At 38.4% G+C, this 23,745-nt stretch overlaps 1 protein-coding gene across 1 annotated transcript; it reads left to right on the top strand.

The window, feature by feature from the left end:
- Nucleotides 1-327: 327 nt before the first annotated feature.
- On the top strand, nucleotides 328-22,914 carry TUBGCP6 (tubulin gamma complex component 6). Its single transcript, XM_062634247.1, has 26 exons — nucleotides 328-433; nucleotides 1,087-1,894; nucleotides 2,846-3,009; nucleotides 4,349-4,559; nucleotides 5,048-5,221; nucleotides 6,401-6,522; nucleotides 6,849-6,924; nucleotides 7,434-7,543; nucleotides 9,252-9,343; nucleotides 9,441-9,580; nucleotides 11,121-11,270; nucleotides 11,920-12,001; nucleotides 12,077-12,165; nucleotides 12,350-12,465; nucleotides 13,161-13,299; nucleotides 13,387-13,503; nucleotides 13,732-15,037; nucleotides 15,431-15,486; nucleotides 15,755-15,947; nucleotides 16,220-16,388; nucleotides 17,724-17,865; nucleotides 18,536-18,730; nucleotides 19,003-19,135; nucleotides 19,370-19,583; nucleotides 20,443-20,642; nucleotides 22,408-22,914. Exons 2-26 carry the CDS (start codon nucleotides 1,148-1,150, stop codon nucleotides 22,497-22,499), a joined length of 5,229 nt encoding a protein of 1,742 aa, XP_062490231.1. The 5' UTR covers nucleotides 328-433; nucleotides 1,087-1,147; the 3' UTR covers nucleotides 22,500-22,914.
- The last annotated feature ends 831 nt before the right edge of the window (nucleotides 22,915-23,745 follow it).

Below are 23,745 nucleotides of genomic sequence, written 5' to 3'. Positions count from 1 at the left end.
CTAAGATCTTGATGCATTTTATTAAAACATGAATTAAGATGAAAACCGTGTACTCTTGGTAGAACGAGTTTGTAAGTGTGGTCAGCAGGCTGCAGCCACAGTGTGCAGCCCGGGCCCCCACCGTGGTTTATTGCTCTCTGTTACCGCTGTGTTATTTCGCGTACGCTGGGCTCACCCCATACATGCCCGCACCGCAGGGATGGCTTGCAACCCGCCAGCTCTGCAGCCCGGCGCTGTTGGACCGCGCCGTGCTCTCGGCGGCACCGCAGCACCGCTGCGAGGCCACGGGACCTTGCACGTGCGTGTCCAGCACCGCCCTTAGCCAGGCCCGGGGCCTCTTCGCGGCTCGTCGCGCTGGCGTGACGTCAGCGCCGTGTTTGTCGGCCCGCGAAGGGGGAAGGAGCGGCTGAGGCGGCTCCGGCAGCCGCCGCAGGTACGGCGGGAGCGGGCCGGGAACGGGGCAGGGGCAGGGGCAGGGTGCTGTCAGCGTGCGTTGCTGGGAGCGAGCAGGGGCGGCAGGGCTGGGCCCAGTGGATCCCCAGCGATTCAGCCCCGCCGCGGGAGCTGCTCCGGGTGGTGCTGTCAACCCCCGCGCGTTTTCTGCGGGTACTCCGGAGCCGCCCCGGGGGCGGCCGCTGCCGATGCAGCCCTGCCCTGCCCTGCCCTGCGCTGCCCGTCACCATCAGCACCCGTGCTTCTTTGCCCTCATCTTCTCGGCCGCTCTCTTCGTGGCCCCGTGGCTTCTGCGGCGGGCGCTGCGCTGGGGAGAGCGGGGTGGTGGTGTCTCCTGAGAGGGTACGGGGTGGTAAAGCTCTGGAGGTGTTCCCACAGGAAATCCTGTATTAGATCAGGGCAGTCTTCTCTCTTCTATTTCAGTGTGCCGAGCAAAATCAGGCGCTTGGAATTAAGCTTGCACCACCATCAGTATGCTTGTGATCAAAGTCATGCTGTTATTTTTATAGCTTGTGTCCTAAATATGTGCTAGGTCAGTTTTCTTCTCTCTAGTTTTGGGCTGTCTTAGTTTAAGTTAAAGTACACTCATCTGTTTTATACACATCACGAGTGTTTCTTCCTGGTATTTTTCAGATCTGTGCATGAAACCAGAGCCCTGGACTGTAACTGCTGTAACCTAACAGTTTGATTTGAAATGGAGAGCATCACCCAGTTGTTCAGTGATTTGTGTGAAGCACACTTGACAGGTTTGCCATGGAAGGTCCACCTGGGCAGGCAGAAGATCAGCAAGAGAAGGGCTAAGCACAGTCTGAAAAGGGTTGCTTATAATGCCCTGTTCATGAACCTTTTTCAAGAAGAGGCTCGTAAGCTGCAGTCAAACGCTTCCAGGCTGCCAGTAAAAAACAAAATCTTGATGCTGTCTTTCAACTTAAGAGTTGCTGGCCTCGGTGCTCAGGCAGATAGACTGGAGAATCTTGTGGAGGAACTGGAAACAGCTGAATGCTTACCATTTACTGAAGTTAGTGCTGTCTTAGATCTCCTGGTACAGCTTGCTGGAACAGGGCCTCCCCAGCTTGTAACACAAAAAAAGGACTATTTTCTGAACAACAAATACGTTGGTAGAAATGTCAAGTATCAAGGTTATGACTATTATGATGTAAGTGTATTTGAAGCTGATATACAATCTCTAATAACAAACGAAGAATGTCAGTTCAATGACACAATTCAGAAGACTCTTCAGATCATGGAAGCTGCCCCTGGCACTGGGCTCCCTGCCATAGGGCTCTTCTCACGGGACTGTCTGGTTGGGGACAGGTTTGAGAAAGAAACACGGGTCTCACTCTTCGGTGCCCTTGTCCACAGCCGTACCTATGACATGGACATCAAACTGGATTTACCGCCAGTGCCTGACAATGCAGATTTGTCTGGACTTGCAATTAAAGTATGGTATCATTTGTTTTGGACTTGAATGTATGCATGCTTTCAATACGCCACTTTGAAACTATAGTTCAAACTATAGGTAGTTGTTTAATTTGTAAGAGAAGCATACAGTGTTGGAATTAAAAATGAAGCAGGTATCCTTTTCTGTACTCCTAATCCTCATTTTGTTCCTTCTGCTTAACATATGGATAGCTTTTGCAGTTCCCTTAACTCAGGATTTTAAATGAAACTTGAAGGTAGAGAGATTAAAAAGGAAAACCCCTGTGGCACATAATGGATGCAAGTTGTAACTTAGGGGAGGCAAAACCTTTCTGAGTAAGTGCTGCACTCTTTCCATCAGACTGGAAAATTTGTGATTTCTTGAAGAACGTGCTGCTTTTTACATGGGTACGATTGTCTTTTACTGAAGTTGAATAGTGTTCTGCACATACAACTCCTGCTGAGTGGGAGCTGAGGATATGGCAAATACACTGTTTGGAAACCTGCAGGTTTTCCGCATATGAATAAGCATAAGGGAACAAACTATGTTAGTCAGAGTTAACAAAATGTTTACAAATTTTAATAATTAGGGCCTGGATCACTTGCTCAAATGAAGTACCTAGCAGGATGATTTTGTTTGTGTAACATATTGAATATGCAGACATCAAGTTCTCAACTTGTAGAACTATATGCTTACCAAAGGAGTAAGTTTAGAGTTTAATACCCACAAATTTAGTGTATGATTTTGGTGGTGATTGTTGTTTTATGTATGGGCATTAGTACCAGTAGAGGCTTACCAAATGGAAAGAGTGCCTACAGGGAAAAAATCAAAACAGATGTAAAGGGAGGGCTCACAACACAGGCTTTGTTATGTAGAGTCCTTTGATCATGAGTGATAGCAGGAAATCATCTTTATTAGCATATATTTCTTCAGTAAAATGTTTCAATGTATAACATTTGAACTCTCTCACAGGTTCCCCAAAGTATAGACCAGTCAGAAGATGAGGGATTCCAGTCAGCATCCAATCTGACTCCAGATTCTCAGTCAGAGCCAAGCATGACTCCAGACATAGACTTGTGGGATGCAGTGCTTACATATGGACCCAGCAAACGAAGATGTTGGGAAAGAATTGGATAGTATGTGTCTGCACTTAATGGCAAATTTGTTATGCTTCACATGCAAATGTATGGAGATGCATTTCATCTTAGTTCCAAATGACCTCAGTATAAATGATGAAATATTAATGTTTAATTCACAACATTCAATATACTGCATTAATGATTGAGAAAGGAATAGCGGTCATGCAGTTTCAACAGGCTAGTTCTTGGATTGCAGCTGTTTCATAGGAAGAGAGAAAATCGTCTTTGTCAAAACCGCTGAAGGGATTATGGGAGTGCTTGCTGTTTGTGCGAAATGCAACATTTTTGTAACTAATCTGACTTCTTTTGCACTATACAATTTATCTCAGTCTAAAATGGTCCCATATTTTCAGTTTCAAAAGAGAAAGTGGTAATTGTAGAGCGCTAGGATAATCAAACCCGTATCTCCCAGTACTGTACGCTATTGTATTAATTTTCCCTGTCTATAACCAAAACAGAAATTATTACTGTGGATTTCTTGATGGTGTAGTTAGAGTTGTAGTTCTTTTGGCTGTTGAGTAGAAGATGAATCCCCTGAGAGGACACTGTATAGCACTGTTAAAGCTTCCTGGCTTCCCTAAAATGGAAGAAAAAAGGAAAAGGAAGGTATGGCAAGGATCCTCCTTATAGACAGTATTGTGCCTGATTCCCGGAGACACATCTAGTGATGTGTCTGTGGTATTGTTGCATACTGTTTTTTCAGCTCTGAGCCTGAGAAGCTCACAAGTTTCCTAATGTGATTTTTTAAAGCCCCTCTAGCATGCTCAAGCTTTGTTTCTAATTATGACAGGTTTTTTTGCTACCATTGAGACTGCAAGGATCTTAGAGTCATATACAGACCATATGCCTGGCAGCTTTCGTGTAATGCATGCTACTAGAATTCAGAAATTTTTGAGTAATTGGAAGGAGACATTGGTTTGGAGGGCACAGTAATCATCACTGGGAAGATACCAAATATATTAATACAAGTTACTACAGCATTTTGAGTATATTGCTCTTGAACATATTTGAATATTGATATTACATGTACCCTGGAAATCTGGTATATATTGACTCCATTTTCTTAATGTGAAAACTGCATCAGGGAAGGCCACAGAAGGGGCTGGTAGTTATCTATCATGATTTCTGTCTCTGATGTTCAAATTATCTACCTGTTTCTTCATTGTACTGAGTCTGGGCTACAGTTTCATTGATGGAATACACATTCCCTTGAAAATGTCTACTTTTCTGTGGTCACTACTGGTCATTACATTCTGAAATGCTGGTTTTGATTTAGGAGTTATATTTCCTTCTTTTCATATAAACACATTGTAACATTGTGTTTGCTCCGACACAGTCCACCTGGTAAGAAAGAGGAACCCTATCTTACTGAAGCTGGGAGAGAAGCTTTTGATAAATTTTACAAACTTCGAGAAGGGGAGTTACAACTGTTCAGCAATACCGTGCTTCAGTTTCCACAGCTTGTACTAATGAAAGAACCTGAACTGGTTAAGGATGTCTTGAATGTCCTCATTGGTGTGGTATCTACTACATTTTCACTCAATCAGGTATGAAAGATTTTTAACTGTGCTTCTTAGTCGAATCTTTTTTCTTGTAGAGGTCTCCTTTTCAATACATTTATTTCTTTCGAGGTCTTGCAGTTGTGAATACTATTAAAAAGTTGAATGTGACCTAATGGCAATAAGGCAGTATTTATATAATGTAATAGGGATGTTATTGCAGTGAGCTAAGAGTATTTGTAAACCTGTAAGTGAAAACAGGTTTATGAATACTTGAAAATAGATGTGTAGTTTTGTAGATTGGGTTTTCTTGAAGGAATTAGATGACTTTTATTCTGTACATTTGCAAATACCATTCATATTCCTGAAATTTTGCTACAGTTTAATGTTTATCACACTGTTCTAGCTGTATAGTCTCAGTTACCAGAGTATCTAAACTGAAAATGTGTTTTTTTGTGAATGTTTGCTATTTTAAGTCAGAATAAAGCTATGAAATATCTGTATCTGCTTTTTTTCCCCTCTCTATATCCTTTCAGGCTGCTCAGACATTTGTGATAAAGGAGGGGGTATATGTATCTGGAACTTCACCAGAGACAATGCACAACCTGCTCTCAGAAGTTGCAGAGTATGGAACCTATTACACACGACTAAGTTGGTTTTCTCTTCAACCAGTTTTAGATTCTTCATACAGCAAAGGACTTGTGTTTCAGGTAAAACAATTGTATCAAATCATCTAGATTTAACGGGCCAGTTATCTTAGGTAGAGAAGGTAACTTCCATTTTGTGTGAAGCTGAAATTTCTGCATTCTGCAAAACTGCAAGGCATGTCGAGTGTAATGCTCATCCCAGGTTGCAGTGAACAGTGCTACTGCGTTTTAATCACAGCTCTGTGTGTGTAGGGCTTGCTTGCACTGAAACACATGGTAAAAGGTCTTCATTATCTCAAGTATGATTTGTTTAGTCATGTTGTTCTTTTGAGCACTAAAGGAATATAATTTTTAGATGTTAAAACCATCACATATTTATACATTAAGTTGCCTAAAATTAAAATACAATAACCTTCTTAACACAGTACGTATATATATAAATATATATTTAAACATATAAATTTAAATATATAAATATATTTAAATATATATTTTTATATATAATTTATATATTATATATATTATATATATTTAAATATATGTATTTAAAAAAGAAAAACTAAAATAGAGAAATGTTGTATTTAATAGCTTTAATTACTTTTTCTCAGTTCAGAATTAAGTGCAAATTTTCCCTGTCAGACATCTGTATATTATGCTGAACTGTATGTACACTGTGAAATATCTTTCTGATGCGTAGAATTAAGCTAGGATTGGTTATGAAAACAATGAAAGTGTATTCCTATGAAAATGCATTCCAGTGAAAATGTATTGAAGACAATGAAAATGTATTCCTTTTGAATGTTTGATTTACAGCAATGTTAATAAACATAGAATAGAAAAATCTCTCTCCTTGTCTTGTTAGAAAAAGTTCTAGATGAGATTTTTCCGTATCCAGTTTAGGCATGAAAGTAAGGGAACTGTTTTCCCACGTGCATATTATAGCTGTTCGAGAGCAAAGAGCTCCTCAAAGGGCAATTCAAAGAAGCTGAATCAAGATGCTTTGATATACACTGCGTGGGTACAGGCTCTGTGCATTGGATATATAAGGAGTGTAGAGGAGTCATCTGGCTAATTTGAATATCTGCTGCTGCACGGACTCTTACCTCCCTCTTACTTCAGTATACAGGCCCCTCTTACCTAATATGCAGATTATTTTAGTAAGACATTTGTTTTCATGGTGGTGCAATTAATGTGAGACACAGACAAACTGTTAACAACTTGAATATTTTCTGTTGGTACTAGGCGTTCACAAGTGGGCTGAGAAAGTATCTTCAATACTACCGAGCCTGTGTTTTGTCAACTCCTCCTACTTTAAGTCTTCTAACAATCAGCTTTCTCTTCAGAAAATTAGGTCGTCAGTTGAGGTAAGAGAATAATATTAAATATTTAAGCTTTTCATAGCAGAAAAGATGCAATCTATTTCTTCATATTCACTAAACCAGACAATACTACATGGGCATTCTTACATAGTTTTTCAGTATTTTCCATCTATTTTAACAGATTTCTTTCTATCCAGAAGATTCTAGGGAAAACATATAAGGTGTTTATATTCAATTTCTTTGTTACCCTGTTACCATTCAGTTGGTACAGTAGGGTTGTTGTATGATACTAAGCTTTAGTAAAGTTCATCAAAGTGGTCTCAGAGACTTCTCGTTAAAATTGTTACATGTATTTTAATATTGTTTTTTAGGTATTTAGCTGAACTTTGTGGCATAGGAACAGCAGCCCTGGGGATCAGTAGTGGAGCTGGTGCTTCTTTTCCTACGGTGATAATTCATTTGATATATTTATGTTTGGTTTTGGTTACATTGTTAATATTCTTCAAAATTAGGTAGGATTTTACATGCAATTATTAGTGGTCGCTTTGCTATGAAAGACATGGCCTTGGACCTCCAGTTAGAGTGCCATGATCCTTTCTCCAGGTATTTTAAAATTGGTAATTTTGTTTACTTCCTAAAGTAAATGAAGGACCCAAAATAATCCTTAGAGTGCATTTCATTTAATTTAATTCTAAAGGAGGTGTTTGTAGCAAGTCAAATGGATCCAAGTCTAAACATACATGTTTCCCTCCATTGACTAGGAAGTGAATTTGAGATAACTAGCTCACGTAAAGTGATCTTAGTTGCAGAGAACTAGAGGACATGCATCTGATAGAGGATAGAGGACGTCCTGCATTCTGTGTCTAGTGAAACATGTAAAGCTATGCATTTATGAATCTGTCGTTATTATAGTTAAGTTTGTGGCCTAATATTAGAATATTTTTCCATTTTCTTAGGGTGTTAAATTGCTTTCATACCTGTACAAAGAGGCTCTCAACAACTGTAGCAATGAGCATTATCCAGTTCTTCTGTCTCTGTTGAAGACAAGCTGTGAACCATATACAAGGTGCGTCCATACTGTTCTCTGCATAATTGTGTTTAAGAGCAGTTCTGAATTGCTAATCTGGTGAGTAATTTAACAATGGCTTTTCACATTCTCAGAGAAAATATAAGATGTATCTGCAAATACGTACTAAATTAATTTTGCTGAATCCTTCTTTTGCTCTCTTTTGCAGCTCAGTAGCAACATAAGGGTTTTATGTGTGACTAGATTAGTAAATAAATACATGTAAGTAAGATTTCTTTCTTGCTGCTGGTCCCGGAAATTCATACTGAAACATGAGAGTTGGATAAATGTTTATTTTTTTTTTCCTTCTCATACTTGTAGTAAAATCCTGAAACTGGCAACTAACAAGTTCCTTTTGATCTTGCACAAACTGGAAAAGTTCATGTTTATTTCCACTGTCTTAATTCTTGTGGGCTTTCAGTAAGGAAAAGTAATAATAATAAAAATTAATAGATCTGTTGTTCATTAATTAGATGCAACTAACTGACAGTTGGAAGTGGAGTTCCTTGGATTGCAGCAGTTTTGTTGACAGTGATACTTAATAGACGTAATGATACTAGAAAGAGAAAACCAAACTTTGTCAAAATGCTCTAAATTGAAGATTCCTCCCAAGGCCCCCTTCTTGTTTTTTCTTCCTTCTACATAAAATGTTCTCTGGAGAAATTTAATTTCAGATTTACTGGAAGACTCACTGAAATATCTTCACAGCTCCCACCCTGCAATTTATAGAAGGGAGCCATATTTCTGAAATAACAAGGGCAGGAACCTAAAAAAATACGAAAGTACGCTCACTAATATGTGCTACTTACAGTATTGACCCCTGAATTTGTTGCAGATCTCTACTGAAGCATCAGTCATGTTCAGTCAGGGCTGCTGCGGAAGGAGGTCTCATCTGCAGAAAATGTTATCTCACTCATTTATTAACCTGAAAGAAATTAAGTAATAGTTTTTGCTCAAATAAATCATAGAAACATCAGATTTAACACTTTATTAACTTTTTACTTGCAACCTTAAAATTGAACAGTGGTTCCTCTAATGCTAAATGCTTCCTGCCTTTTACACTGACCCAATGTCTAGAGACAGTGTTAGTACTGCAGCTAGTAAGAAAAGAAAGTATCTCTAAGGTGCTCTGAGCTTTTTTTTACCTATAGCTTCAGATAATTGTATTTTTTATTTCTTCTTTGGTTTCACACAGAGGAAATAAGAAAAAGCATGAATAAATATTCCAAAGCAGTAGATCTCATTACTGTATGTATATTAAAAATGGCTCTAGATCAAGGGTAAAAGTGTTTAATATTGCATCTTTGTTTTGTAGCTTTTCAGTTTCTGCCTGCTTGAGTTACCTCTCTTTAAAATAAATTCTTCCTTCTTATTTCTCCCTATGCTTTTGATATGCTGCAAAGATTTATTGAAATTTTTGACATAGTAAATTTACAGAAGTAGAAAGATTGTTTTAATTAAGGCAGTGTTCTTGCATCTTAACTAATCACTGAAATGTTCTATATAAAAATGGTTTATGAAAAATGCAGTGTCATAATCCTGCCTGTATCTTTAAATATCACTGTGACAGCACTTAATTGCTGGGTTTTATCCTGCCTATAGCTTGTTTGTTTTGATGTTTTAGAGAATATTCTTACTGTTTGGTTATTATAAAGTTGAGAAGAGGAGAGGATTGATTCTCAATGTTGTACAATTATATTTTTTTTAGATTTATCTATGATTGGGTATACAGTGGTGTGTTCAGAGATGTTTATGGAGAATTTATGATCCAGGTGAATGAGGATTATCTTTGTTTCAGAGGTACAGTATGTATATGGAGCATTTCTAATTTATATAATTTGTATAGTTAATGAAATAATTAAAAATACATGCTTTCATCTTTTTGTTTGGTATGTAGATAAACATTACTGGACTCATGGTTATGTTTTGATTTCAAAAGAAGTAGAAGACTGTGTTCCTGTATTTCTTAAACATATCGCTAATGATGTATACATATGTGGGAAAACCATAAATTTGCTGAAGTTGTGCTGTCCTAGGGTAAGTTTTGGTTTGGTTCCTTCCTATTCCATTGAGAAAATCATGTCTCTTTAGAGCAAGAGTCTAGGATTTTAGCAAGTTTGTTTCTTTATTGAAAGACGGTTATCGCCTAAGTAGGACGTTGATTCATGAAAGGCAATTACTTGCTCACAGATGCTTGTGGGCTGATTATCCACTCTTACTTGCTAACACCTCACTGCAGAAATATACATTTTTAACAGCATCCAATTAATTGTATCCAAGACACATGCTATAGTTCTTACTTTCCTTGGTATTCAAAGCAGATATGTTTTAGGCTTCCAAGCAAGTGCCTTCCATTTTTCACCCAACTCATAGTCCTGTTTTTTTTGTTGAAAGGTGCCTCACTTACCAGATGTTGACTCAGTTCATGTTGAACTACTTTGTGTTTTCCCTCTTCTCTATGCATGTCTAACAAAGAAACGACCACAGAGATGTCTAAAGGCACTCTTTCCATTCTCTTCAAGATCAGAGTTGCCTAGTTTAGACAGAGCTGAGCAGCTCATTATAAGTTAACTTGACATCAGGTATCAGTCATAAGCCTGATACCTCAAGATGGCCCTCTGCTAGTTCTCCTAGCATTCTCTAACCACAACTCAGATGTGCCCAGTAGTACTGGGCTTTCTGTAAAACAGCATCAGCCATCATTTCCTTTATAAATTACAGCTTTATCAGTCACTATCACAGTATCATAATAGATAGAACATTCCCCCAGGATGTGGAGCACCCAGGTTCAATCATCTTCCATCTGTCAGCGTGCCAGACACATTTCATCCCTTTCCATGATAATGCTCTGAACAGCTGGCTGTTCCCTTTTGATTTGGCTAACAAAGTCCCAGGAACGCAGCTCTGGGCTTTAACCAGACTGAGGACTGCAGTGTGAGCATACTTGTGTGCTCTTGGTTTTTTACCTGTTTTCTGCACTAAGTAGAACAGCTTGAGAAATCTAGGAAAGCTGAGGGAGCAGAAAGTCCTAAGATATTCAGCTTACAGAACAGGTATGCTGTGATGTGCACTGTCCATATTTTTGAGAGTTATGTCTTGTGTAGATCTCTTTCCTGTAGGTGTGTGTTAGTTGTGTCCCAGACAATTCCAGTTAAGTGGGGATCTGTGGGGGATGTAAGTAAACAAGCACTAACTTTTGATAGAAGGGATGCATTCAAGTGCTGCATTACTCAGCCTTAGTTAATTTGAATGTTCAGAAAAACAAAGCTTTAGGCATTTAGAACACAAGTAGTATAAATGTAGTATCAGACTTTAGATTCCTATCCAATTAATTGGGAAAAAATGGGACTCTGAGAATTTCCCCTGTGATCCAAGTTCTGGAACATTATACCTCTGTCTCCTAGTTTGAATTATATAAATGCTAAAAACAGTGATATTAATAAAGGTTATAGATCCTGTGTGGAGGCTTCTTTCAGTGCCTTGAAGCAGTGCTAAGTTAAAAAATACATAATTTGAGTTCATAATGTAACATTTTACACTTAGAAGTGTATATAAAAGGACATTTCTCATTTTTCAGCACTATATATGCTGGTCAGATATTCCTGTTCCCCGGATTTCAGTTATTTTTTCGCTTGAGGAGCTGAAAGAAATAGAGAGAGATTGTGCAGTGTATGTGGGTCGAATGGAAAGAATTGCCCGGTACAGTTCCATAAGCAAGGAGGAAAAGGTAAATGAATAAAAGAATGAAGACCTTATTGTTGGGATTTATTATTTTTTAAATACTAATTTTTCTTTTTTTTTTTTATAACTCTGAAATAATTTGTATTTATGGTCAGAATCTTTTCATTGGTCAGTTGCTGTTTGAATTATTATCACAACACATAAACTTACTTACTATACCTTATAAAAGTATAGGTGGTGTGTTGACATTTTCATGTATCAAATGAGTTTTGGACTTCCATTTTATTCCTTGCAGCAGCAGATTTGCCCTTCTACTGAAAAGTAGCAAAAAGATGGTTAAATTTTAATGCAACAGATGTGACAAGCTAGTTAGTAAGAAAGATGAGACTCTTTGTAATTTGCATAGCTACTTGTTTTTTCAGAACTCTTCTAGTTACAAAGAGACTTCTAACTTTCAGATGCCACCAATATGGTGGATACATGACAGATTTAGCTTGTGGAAAGGCCTGCAGTATTAACTTTTAAAATTAGCTCAGAGACTTTCTGTACAATTAATTGCTTTATTAATATTTCTATACCGTAGCCATAAATTAATAACCTTGATAAAGTGTGTGCCTGTCTTTTCAACAGTGTATTTTCAAGTCTAAAATGATAGAGAAAATTACCATGTGTGTTTTTGTTTGGGTTCTTTTTAGGACTTACGCATGGAAATAGCCAAACAAGAATTAATTGTTCATGCTAGAGAAACTGCTAGTAAAGTGCTAAAAGCCATTAATGGTAAGTTGCAGTAGTGTTTCATGTGTTTTCTAGTGGGTTTGTTAATATAAACTAACAATATCCATTTTAATACAGACCGACAAATGTCAGAACGAATGGCTTTGGATGCAAAGAAACGGGAACAGTTTCAGAAGCTGAAAGACCAATTTGCAAAGGACCAGGAGGTATTTCTCTGTGTTTCTAAAGGCCAATTTTATTTCTTAGGCAAATAATTGAAAGGGTATCCTGATCTATTGTACTAAAGTTGAATGAATTGAATGAGTGGGATACAAATACAAACTTCTCGCAGGTGTGTGTATTACAGCTGGTATTGAGAGTGGCTTTTAAAAGTGTTAAATATTTATGCAGCGTCGTCTTGCAATAAAGCAAGAAGAGATTGATGATGATTTCAGCTATGCCCGAGAGCTCAGAGAGAGAGAAAAAAGACTGAAAGCTTTAGAAGAAGAACTGGAAAAAAAGGCAAGGTAAATGCTTCTGAGTAGTCTCCCAAAGCTTGGATACTCCAAAACCATCATAACCATAAAAGCCTCAGGAAAAATTACTGTGTATTAAAATCTGTGGTACTAACAGTTCCCAGATGTTGCTGTACAAGGGTAATATTTGCAGTTAAAAGGTGGATGTAAGGATTTTTTGGTAATCTGTGAGCAATTTTGTCATTTGGGAGTGGTTAGTGGCCTAAAAGTCTGGGAGCCACTGATTCATGCCAGCCCTCTCCAGTCTGGGTTTTGTTATCATCAGAATTTCAGGAAAAAATGTAACTACATCTTACAATTAAAAGCTGAGCCCACAGCAAAAATGGTCACATATATTTCAAAGCAGAAGTAAAAAGCACAGGAGTTAGATCAATAATTATTTGAATTGCTGTTGTTCTGCATATAGTTATGTTTCACTGTCTTTTGTTATATCTAAAAATACTTAAGATAAATGAGTGACCTACTATAGAAATACATATTGACTAAGAACACTTTGTCATACATAATGATTAAGAATAATTCCTTTGTTTTCTCCACTGTTTATTCTCTGGGATTAAAGCCTCTGGCGTCTACTTTTAAGTAATTGTTTCTCAGTTCTAAACTGCTGAAAGGTCTTATTCTTTAGAGATGAAGAGGAAAATAAGTATGTGAAAATCTGTAACTTAGCTTTGTTTTTATCTTCTTAGGCAGGAATTAATTGACCATTATAGCAAACTTTCTGATGATGCAGCCCGTAGGGAACAAAGAGCCCTATGGAAAATCCAGCGACACAAGTTGGAAACAGCCCGTCTTAAGTTTCTGTTAGAAGATCAGAAACGCATCGAGGTATCTTCTGAAAAGATTTAAGAAATGTAATTTAGAGAATTTGGCTTTTGGTACTTAAAGACTTGGTTTTGTCTTTTTTACTTACAGGAAATGCTTGAAAAACTTCCAGATGGAAGCTATAGGAGAAAATTAGATATTATTCCTTATAAACAGTGCCAGTTGGCTTTAGATAAAACCCCTGCTGTGAAAGATCCACATTCACAGGTCAGTTTATTTTCTTGCATCAGCTCCAGGTTGCTGTTCCAGGTGTCCCTGCAGGGAGTTCATTTCGTGGTTCATTTCAATTCAGTAACCACGAGGTTCACTGTAACAGCAGGGTGACTGGTTACCGCACTATTTGTAGTACATCAGAAAAAATGGTGATAAAGTGTGTCTAAAAAGTAGCTTGATTATGTGACTAGCCATACACTGTAATAATTATTTCTTTTTTAGGTGTCTTCTCTGAAACCTCCACATGTCAATGAGACAGTTGGCCAGAAAGAGTCTGACCCTGGACTGGAATATGCTACTTCTGCTGACAAGGCACTGCCAGAGCCAACAAATAATAACCCTGATCATCATTTTCAGCCTAAAGTAGCTGGATCTGAAAGCAGTCCCCAGAGTTCAGAGAAAGCATGCAGTTCTCTCTGCAGTGCTGATTCGCTGCCTGAATCCAGTGTGAATATAGAAGATTTCTTACCAAAGCCACAGGATGAACAACCTGTTGCTATTAGCGTACAAGGGTCTTTGCTGGATGAAGCATTCCGAAATATTAACTCGGATCTTTCTGAGACTCCTCAAGTAAGTGAAAATCAGCCTGTCTTGAGAAGAGCACTGGAAGGGGAAGACAGTGCACCATCGCATCAGCAAAACGAGTATGATTTTAATACAGTTCTCAGACCGTCTGCAGCTTGGCAGGGATATGTTAGAGTTGGAGAAAATGAATTTGATATAGAGTACAGAAGGCCTCGGTGGAATATTCATGGACATGCATCTGATTCCAGCATTAGAGTGGGAGAGTATGTACCTCATGTGGAGACTTACCAGCCACATGCAAGTCCTTATGGGCATTCTTCCGACTCACATATAAAAATCAGCAGCTATACTTCTGAAGTTGAATCCAGCCGACCCCGATGGAATATTCATGGACATGTTTCTGAAGCTCATATCAAAATTGGGGAATATGCTTCAGAGGTAGAGCCCTCAAGGCCCAGGTGGAATATTCATGGACATGCTTCAGAAGCCAATATTAAGATTGGAGAGTATGCGTCAAATGTAGCTCCTACAAGGCCTCGATGGAACATCCATGGTCATGCATCTGATGCCAATATCAAGATTGGTGAAAATGTGTCAGAGGTGGTATCAGCTAGGCCTCGGTGGAGCATCCATGGGCATGCTTCACAGTCACACATCAAAATCGGAGAACTGGTTTCGGATACAGAGCCTTTGAAATCTCGTTGGAGCCCATTTGGTCATGCATCGCAGTCAAGCATCCAGATAGGGAAATGGGCCCCATCTACAGAAGATGATCCAATACCTCATCGTAAAATCATTTCGAGTCCTTCGACTGACTCCACAGTTCAGACACTTCTGTACAGTGAAGAAGCATCTCCCACTGAAGGGAGCAGAAAGGAAGCAAAAACATCACAAATGAAGAAAAAGACTTCACCACAGTTGCAGTCATCTGACAGTGTTCCAGTCCTTCCTGATGCTATTATTAAAGATGACAAAAAAGAAAATACGATGGAAGAGAAAGAAGGTAAATTAAAACTAAGTTTATTCAGTCAGCATTTGTTTAAGGGCTCATGAAATTTAACTGTAGATGTCTACATTCAAAATGGGTATTTATTACTTAATTCCTTGCATAACTTTTTGGACATCTCAGATTCCTCTGTTAGAATTCAGAGGAAAGAATTTGAGCTAAGTCTTTCTCCTATATAGAAGAAACAGCATTAAAATATTCTGTTCTGAAACTTGAACAGGATCTCTTGTGAGCTGGAGTAGAAAACAGGCATAAAACTGCCTGCGTGGGACTGTTATTGAGGTGGTTGTACCTGTGATAGTCTATAGAAAAATCTTGAAGAACTTCGGGAGCAGATCTGAAGTGTGAACTAAGTATTTAGTGTTGTCTTTAATTTACTTCTAATTACAGAAATGGCAGATGTGGTCAACAAGGACCCTTCTCCAGATTCCTCCCAGATTGTACAGGTAAGAAAAGTAGTTGCTGCAGAGATTTCCTTTTCCTTTGAAGATTAAACACACTGGTAGTTAAGACAGTAAGTTTCTGTCCTAATCTAGTAATCACTGTAATATTGAATTAAAAAAATCACTGTTTTGCATGTCAGAAAAGTGCAGGTGAGTAAGCTCTTTTATTTTCAGTTGGAACAACCAGTAAAGTACCTGTAAGAACATCTTAAGTGTGAGTAGACAGATACAGCATCTCTCATGAAATTTGTCCAATTTTTTTTTGCTTTAGGCTCAAGAACCTGAAAAAGCAAGTCCACAAGATACTGTGCCTCAAGAAACTTTGTCTTCTGAAGCTAATACTCCAAAGACTAAGGAGGAGGAAGGGGAAGAGGAAGATACATGGAAGAAAGAACAAGCTTATTTGAAAGCCTTATCGGATCAGTATTGCATTGAAAAATATCAAGATAGTTATGATTTGATGTGTGAGTATAACTGTTGGAACAGAGATCAACAGCAAATGTGGGAAACTTCAGCAAGAAAGCTGAGTGCCAAAAAAATTACCTAAATTGCCAGCAAATTGCCAGTCTTAAGAACTGCAGTAGCCAAACACTTTGCTTCTGGGCACAGAGATGAGAAATTCATCTTGACACGTTATGATTTTCTAACCTAGAGGGGTTTGTAAAGGTAAACAGAAACAGATTATTGAATTGCTTAATTAGAGTAGCTTACAATGCTCATATGTTTTTAAATTTAGCAGAACTACCAGTTTCTCATCTCTTGCATCATGTGATACCAAGATCCTACACTTTTCCTGTGGATCCTATGGTACAGTCAGCGACAGATGAAACGGCTGTACAGCTGAGTGAGCTCTTATCCCTGCCAGTGCTGATGAAACGGTCTATTACTGCTCCACTTGTATCTCAGTGAGTGTTTGTTAGAAATAGTGAATCAATAATTTAGCCATTAGTGTTGTATTCTTTATTAGTTCTTTTTTGAGAGAAGAGTTGTGCATAGATCTGTTCCCTTAGTTTTTCTCTTTGCTCCCAGAAGTGGTTCAGTGGGTGGTCCATAACTAACTAAACCATTCATATTTACATTTAATGTAAATAGTAACATAAACTTACCTATATTTTTATTAGTAAATTAAAGCTTTGAAGGTCCGTTTGAAATACCAGGGCTTAGAGGGAACTGTTTGCTCTCAGACTCGTGGATTATGCAGCAATGGGTTTGACACCATTGGTTTCCTTCTTTTAAAAAGAAGGTGTATTATTTATAATGTTTGTGCTAGTTTTTATTTGGCAGATGAAAGATAAGAGGAGAAAGAAAAATCTTTTGATGATGTGAAAGCTCATGCATAGTGATCAGAATATATTTTATGTTTCTATTGAACTTTAATAGAAGCTGTTCTTGTTACTTTTGGAATATATAGGGAAAACATGTATGTTGGACCATTTTCTTAATAAATCTAATGGTATTTTAAAGAAAAGTTTCTGTTATTATGTACAAGTTCAGCTTCTGGCATGAAAGCAGTTATTCACAGATGTGTTGACATGCTTCCTGTGTGGAAATCTACTTTCTTGTAAGTCTGGATTTCCATTTACCAGCTCAAAGTATACTAGGCTCAAAGTTTGGCGCAATGTAGAAAGATGTAATTATCTAACTTAGTTTTAAACGTCCAGATTGATATCCATCAGAACAATCTCTATACAGATTCATGTGTTCAGCAAAGCAAAGTGAGCAGGCCTGAGCTGTGTGCTGGCAGATTTAGCCTATGCCTGGTATGCAAGTTAAATTATTTAAAGCTGGCTTGAATACCTACACTGTACTGAAAATTGTAGTATAGACCTATATTGCTTATAGACCTGCCCTTAGTATCTAGTGTCAGAGCTTTACCAATTAGGATATTCTTCTCAGGGATTTAATAGTCTTTCTTAATCTGTGTGTGTCGGTGACAGAGATAGAAGCCTATTGACAAAAATGTTGCTCCAGGTGTAGCAGCATGTTCTAAAGACCATTATACGTAGCCAGTCTTAAAATAATTCCCCAGTACTGTTCAAAATACAGTTAGCTGAAGTGGTAGGTTTTAATTCTGCTATATTCTGGATGAAGATTTTATTTGTTTCATTTTTTTTGCTTATATGAATATCATCCTGTCTTGGAGTTAAGTACTGGAGCATTGAACCCATGTAGCCACACCTGAATATTAACAGTAAGGAGGGAGTTGCTTGTAAATACCTTTTCTTTGTTCTTATTCTTAGTGTTTCTCTTGTGAACAAAGCAATAGTCGATTACTACTTTGTGGAACTTAATGTGGAGAAGCATTTTGAAGCACTGAGACACTTTTTGTTGATGGAAGATGGGGAGTTTGCTCAGTCACTCAGTGACCTTTTGTTTGAGAAGGTATTTGCTTTGTTGTCTTAACTGCTGGTTTTGAATTGCCTGCTTTAGCTTGGGAATGAGGGAATAGTGTGAATTAGAATCCTGCCTGCCTGATTTCCTCTTTTGTGCTGTGTCAAGAAACCTTGTAGTAAGGAACTCTTAACATTGTTAGGACTGAGGTAAAAGAAGGTCCTTTGCATGGAAGGGATGCCCAGGCCCAAGGAAGTCCCAGGGACGAGAGCAGTATTTCCTACTGCTAATCCCAGGAATAGAGAGAGTACAAGGATTTGACACATAATAATTTCAAACTGTCAGATAAGTAGTCATGGAAGGGCATTTCACACTTTCCTGTGAAAACTACTGCACTATTGCAGCAAGGCTGGAAGAGCCCATTGCCATTTGGCTAAAATCCAGTAGAAAGGCTTGTGTTGCAGAATACCTACTCTTACCTCAGATATACTACAGAGCAGAGGGGAGAGCATCTGAAGAGGGTGCTGGGCCTTCTGATGAGACAGTATTTTAATGACTTACCCCTGTGTTCATGGGGAAGAGAGCAAGGTGGGAGGGATAGCATTGGTTAGTATAGCTGGTTGCCAGTGGAGCTATGTGGCTGTAGGTGTTCAGGAGCCGAGACTCTTTGTTAATACTGTGTAATTAGGATTGGTTTGTTTTGTTGGTATCTTTTCCCTAGCTTGGATCAGGACAAACACCTGGTGAACTGCTGAATCCACTGGTTCTTAATTCCATCCTAAATAAAGCATTACAGTACAGCCTCCATGGTGACACCCAGCTTGCTTCCAATCTCTCTTTTGCCCTCAAGTATCTTCCGGAAGTATTCAAGCCCAATGCGCCTGATGCTCTGAGTTGCTTAGAGCTAAGGTACAAGGTAAGACAGCATGGAAAAAGGTAGAATACTGCAGTTATACCATGGTTCTTATGGTGATAGTGTGAATATGTTCTTAATAATGGAATACCTTTAAGAATGGAGTAAAAAAATTGTGTAATGGTAATTATATGATTGACTTAGCCTGGCCACTGCACTGCATTATTAAAATGCATATACTAATTTGTATGTCTCTGAAATACTTGTATCTGAAATATTCTTATAATTTCTAAAACAAAATGTAGTAAGATCAGCACTGTTGTTGTTTCTTTCAGGTTGACTGGCCTCTGAACATTGTCATTACTGAGAGCTGCATGAATAAATACAACAAGATCTTTTCCTTTTTGCTTCAGCTGAAGCACATGGTGTGGACTCTCAAGGATGTTTGGTTTCACTTGAAACGCACTGGTATGTATAATGAGTGAAGTAGAGAGTGTCCTGTATGAAGTTCTTTTGCCACCCTGTGCTTGACAATCACTTATAAATAGTCATGTCAAGCTTCAAAAGGCACAGTTTCTTAAAGAAACTTCCCTGGCATTTTAAATAGACTCTGCTAACAAAAACCTTAATTCCTTTGCAAATCCTGATTTTAGATGGCCTCCTTGGGTGCTGATGGTAATGTATTTCTGTTTTTGTTTTCAGCTTTAGTCAGTCACGCATCAAATTCTGTTCAGTTTCGACAGCTCCAGCTGTATAAACATGAAATGCAGCATTTTGTGAAGGTTATTCAAGGCTACATTGCTAATCAGATTCTTCATGTTACCTGGTGTGAATTTGGAAACAAACTGTCTTCTGTAGGTAACCTGGAAGAAATTCACAGAACACATGCTGAATACCTCAACAAAGCAATCTTCAGGCAAGCTGCCGTGTTTATCTTTACTTCAGATCTTTAAGTGAATGAAGCAGCCAGTCTAGTCTAACTTTTGTGTGCAAAACTGACTTCTACCTGACACACTAAATAGTCTTTACATATAAATGTGTTCTTATGTAAGGGAAACAAACTTCATGGCATGTTATGAGGTCCATACTTTGATGCTTTTCCTCAGCTACCCATCGCCAGACTCCCTGGAGTTGGCTGCAGCTCCTGTTTACCCTGCCTCTGCAAGTTTTAGCTCTACTCAGGACAGCTCTAACCTGAACACTAAAAGGCACACTTGCCACAGTTCTGTTTTTCTTTCGCCCCATCCTTGTCGTAGCCTTTGTAAATGCATGCTGTTTCATTCAGCATGAGTAATGTGCACAAGTAAGCCTAGCTGAAGTAAAACACTTCTCTAAACATTGTACATGCCTTTAATATATGTGCAGTGACCAGGGCTGGACTTTGAAGGAACAAATGTGACCTGATGCCTTTGTGCAGACATCTGTCTTTCAGGAACCACAAGCGTTTAGCCCTTTGGTTGGCATATATGAGGCTGAAGGGCGGTCTGAATAAGAGGAGAGGAGCAATGGTTGTTTGGTTTCTTAAAAAGGATACACTGGAATAATGAAGTGGGGAGATGGAGGGAGAGGAGATGATAAAGAACAGAACGTATGAGCAAGAAAAGAAACCCATCCTTTTATGTCTCTCTTTTTCAGTTTTAATGGGAAGAAACTTCCCTAAAGCTGCTGTTTGGGTACCAGGGATGAGAGGGGATTAAAGCTGAAGAAGACTCAGAGCATGATAACATTTTTAAATGTCAACTACACCTCTGAATTTGTTTTTGTTCTGTTGTTAGGGGTCTGTTGACAGAGAAGGCAGCCCCTGTGATGAACATTATACACAGCATCTTCAGCCTTATTTTGAAGTTCCGCAGCCAGCTGATCTCTCAGTCCTGGAGCTTCGATGCAGGGAAGCAAATGGCTGTTCATCCCAACTTTGGTCTGATGCAGCAGTCATACAACACCTTCAAGTATTACTCCCACTTCTTATTCAAAGGTAAGAAATGGAATAAATTCTAGATGGAGGAAAATGTCAACTGACAACTGAAAAAAATTACAAAGGGGTTTTGGAATTACACTGCCCTAGTAGGAAGATGTGTGTACTTAGCGTGTGTTAGAACATGTATTTCCCAAATGAAAACTGCATTCCTGTGGCTTGCAAAGCTCTGCATATCCGTCTGTTAAAATGTCCACACAAGAAATCTAACAGGTATCCCCAAACTGACCATAAGGTTTTGCTAATTTGCAAAGTGAGTGTTTGGTATTTAGCTCTGTGTACATGCTTACATTTTCCTTTCTTTGGAATTGATTTCTGGCACTTTTTATTGGCGGCAGTGAGAGGTAGATAGTACTTAGAAGTAATTTTAGATACATCCGCATTAGTTGAGTATTACCCGTGTCATGAGGTTCTAAAATTCTGACTCTTGTGTTGGACTAAAGCTCAGAGAAGCTCCAAGCAGTAGTTGGAGCTTATATCCAGTGCCCCAGTGTGTTTTCAACTGCACAGATAATTTGGCAGATGTTCTCTGCTGTAACATAATAAAGTTTCTCATCACTATCAGCTTATAATGTGAAGAAATGGTTATCTGCCTTTCCATTTCTCTTTCAGATCTTGCTTGTGTTTTTAGTAGAAGTTACTTAACCTGCTCCTGAGTATAAAAGGTGGTGCATGAGATTTTGGTGGTTGCTTTTTTTTTTAAAAAATCCTTAATTCCTGACGGAAGTGCAACTGTTTTCCTTGGATCTATTTTTCGGGAATATTTTCTAGTCAGACTGTATTCTTGAGGAAATGAGCTGCCCTTTTTATTCTTTAAGGGTGTCCAAAAATGGTGTCAAAGGACCAAACCCAGATATTTCAGGATGAGTTAGAATGGCTGCTTCCAAATTCCACAGGAAGCCAGAACACCTCTGGGAGCCACCTAAGCCCATACTACGAGATCTATGGTTGCTTCATGGACAGAGATTAATAGACCATTCTGTAAGGAAATTTGCTGAGTGACCTGGTTCTTTACACCCTCTCTATTAAGCACTACAGAACAAATACGTGCTTGTTCATCTACACTTGTACCTTCAGTCACTGTGTATGGTAAAATGCTGTCACAATGGGTTGATCCAGAATCCATTGAAAGCCAATACAAAGTAGTCTGGACTTCAATGGCTTTGGCTCAGGTCCTAACTTCTAACTATACACTTTCCCTTCCTCCTTGCATGGTACTGCTGCTTGCTAATTCCCTTTCTGCTACTGCATGGGATGTTTGTGAGCTTAGGGAGTTTCTAGTGCCTTTTCCCTTTGTTACTAAGGGTGTTTAGAGCAGTCTGTTCATTCATAGAGCTTGAGGGGTATGTCCAGGAATATCGCTTTGGTTTTTCTCTCGCAATGGATTATGCTCAAGAAAACTTTAGCAGAGCTGCTTCTTTCACATCCAGAGGACCTAAACATGCTTCCTGGTCAGTCGAGATTATGATAAGAACACACTATCTTACTGTGAAGGCAACTTAAGAAGGCATTTCCTTCTTATTGGAGTAACAGTTTAACTTACAACTGACACGTAATCTTTCTTTCACAACTTACTTGAAATACTTTGTAATGCCAGAAAGAGACATTGGACCTTTCCTATGCAAAAATCATAATTTGTTTCTGTTGTCTTCAGATTTCTACATTAGGCTGCTGTTTTGTTTCAGTTAAAATGCACAGGAGCTGCCAAGGCTGACTTTAGAATGTTCTTAGTTGAAGCCTGTTTTATGTTTTGTTTTTCTTCCAGTGGTAACAAAGCTTGTAAATAGAGGATACCAACCCCACTTGGAGGACTTTCTGCTGCGAATCAACTTCAATAACTACTACAAGGATAACTGACCTCCCTAGAGTAGGATCACTGATAATAGCATGGTAAACCACAAAAAGATAATCCTATATGCTTATTATTTATAGAAGCTTATGCAAATGCCATGCAAGAGGCATTTGTCTTCAGTGAAATAACCTGCCATCTAATAGTTTGAAGAATATAACCACCAGCTTAAAGAATATAACCACCGCATATGGAGAATGATGCATCTTAAAATCCACCACACCTACCAGTTATTTAATCTGCTGAGATTTGATGTTGTCATTATTGCCAAGACAGAAGAGCTGAGTGCCTGATTTTAACAGGGGAGAGAGTGCAAACCTGTATATCTGTGAATGTGTAAATGTTCTATTTTCAGTGTTGTGAATTTCTTGCAATGTAAATATATGTATGTGAAATAAATTAACAGATACTTTCTAGAACTGAGCATGAGGTACAAGTTTTCAAAGAGACATAAGTACCTATTTGATGAGTTTTATTTTCAAGGTGATGATACTGATTTTCAATCTGAACATAACCAATTCCTTCAAGGCTGCTAGTCACAGTGGAAGAGGGCATCATAAAAAACACATTGTGCTAAGGGAGGAGATACGGTATTTGACTATTCAAGCAGTTGATAATTGTTAGGTCACTCATGCCAGACTTAGTTTCCTTATCACTGATCTAAGCTATCCACCTTTTGTGGTGAATATGTAAAACACCTAAATCAGAAATTCAGCATCCCTAAAGTGTAACAAAGCTCAAATTCCAAATATGTTCCAACTGCTGCTCTCAGCTGCAGGATCACATTTTCAATTTACTAATAATTTTTCTGTTCCTTGTCTTTTTTTCCCTATATAGTGAAAAGAGACTATTGCACTTACAACTTCATCGTATGAGAATGCAGTCTGCTTTGAAATATATTCATTTTGAGATCCTGGCGTCTCAGTTGCTTAAAACATGGATACATTATCTGATCAGTGATGACTTACGTAGAAGTACAGGCACAGGCAACATGTTACCAGTACTATGGACCAGTGAATATGATTATTTTCTGATGATGTGTAGGTAGTTTTACAATTTTTATTTTTCTGAAATAGAAATTAAGCATTAGAGTCAGAATATTCCAAGTGTAAACTTGACCTGAGTTTCTGCGCCTGCCCTGGTACCAAAGTCAGTATAAAGATTTGTCAGTGCACAGTTGTAACATACATCTTCTATGCTGTTTATCTGTGCTATATTTAATTAACTAGCTTCTTTCTGCTCTGCAGAACAGTA

Source organism: Pezoporus occidentalis, unplaced genomic scaffold (genome assembly GCF_034315485.1).
Source record: "Pezoporus occidentalis ecotype Australia unplaced genomic scaffold, CSIRO_AGI_Poc_V1 ctg42, whole genome shotgun sequence".
Classification (NCBI taxonomy): domain Eukaryota; kingdom Metazoa; phylum Chordata; class Aves; order Psittaciformes; family Psittacidae; genus Pezoporus; species Pezoporus occidentalis.
Note: the sequence above shows the minus strand (reverse complement) of the source record. Positions and strands in the feature narration are given on the sequence as shown.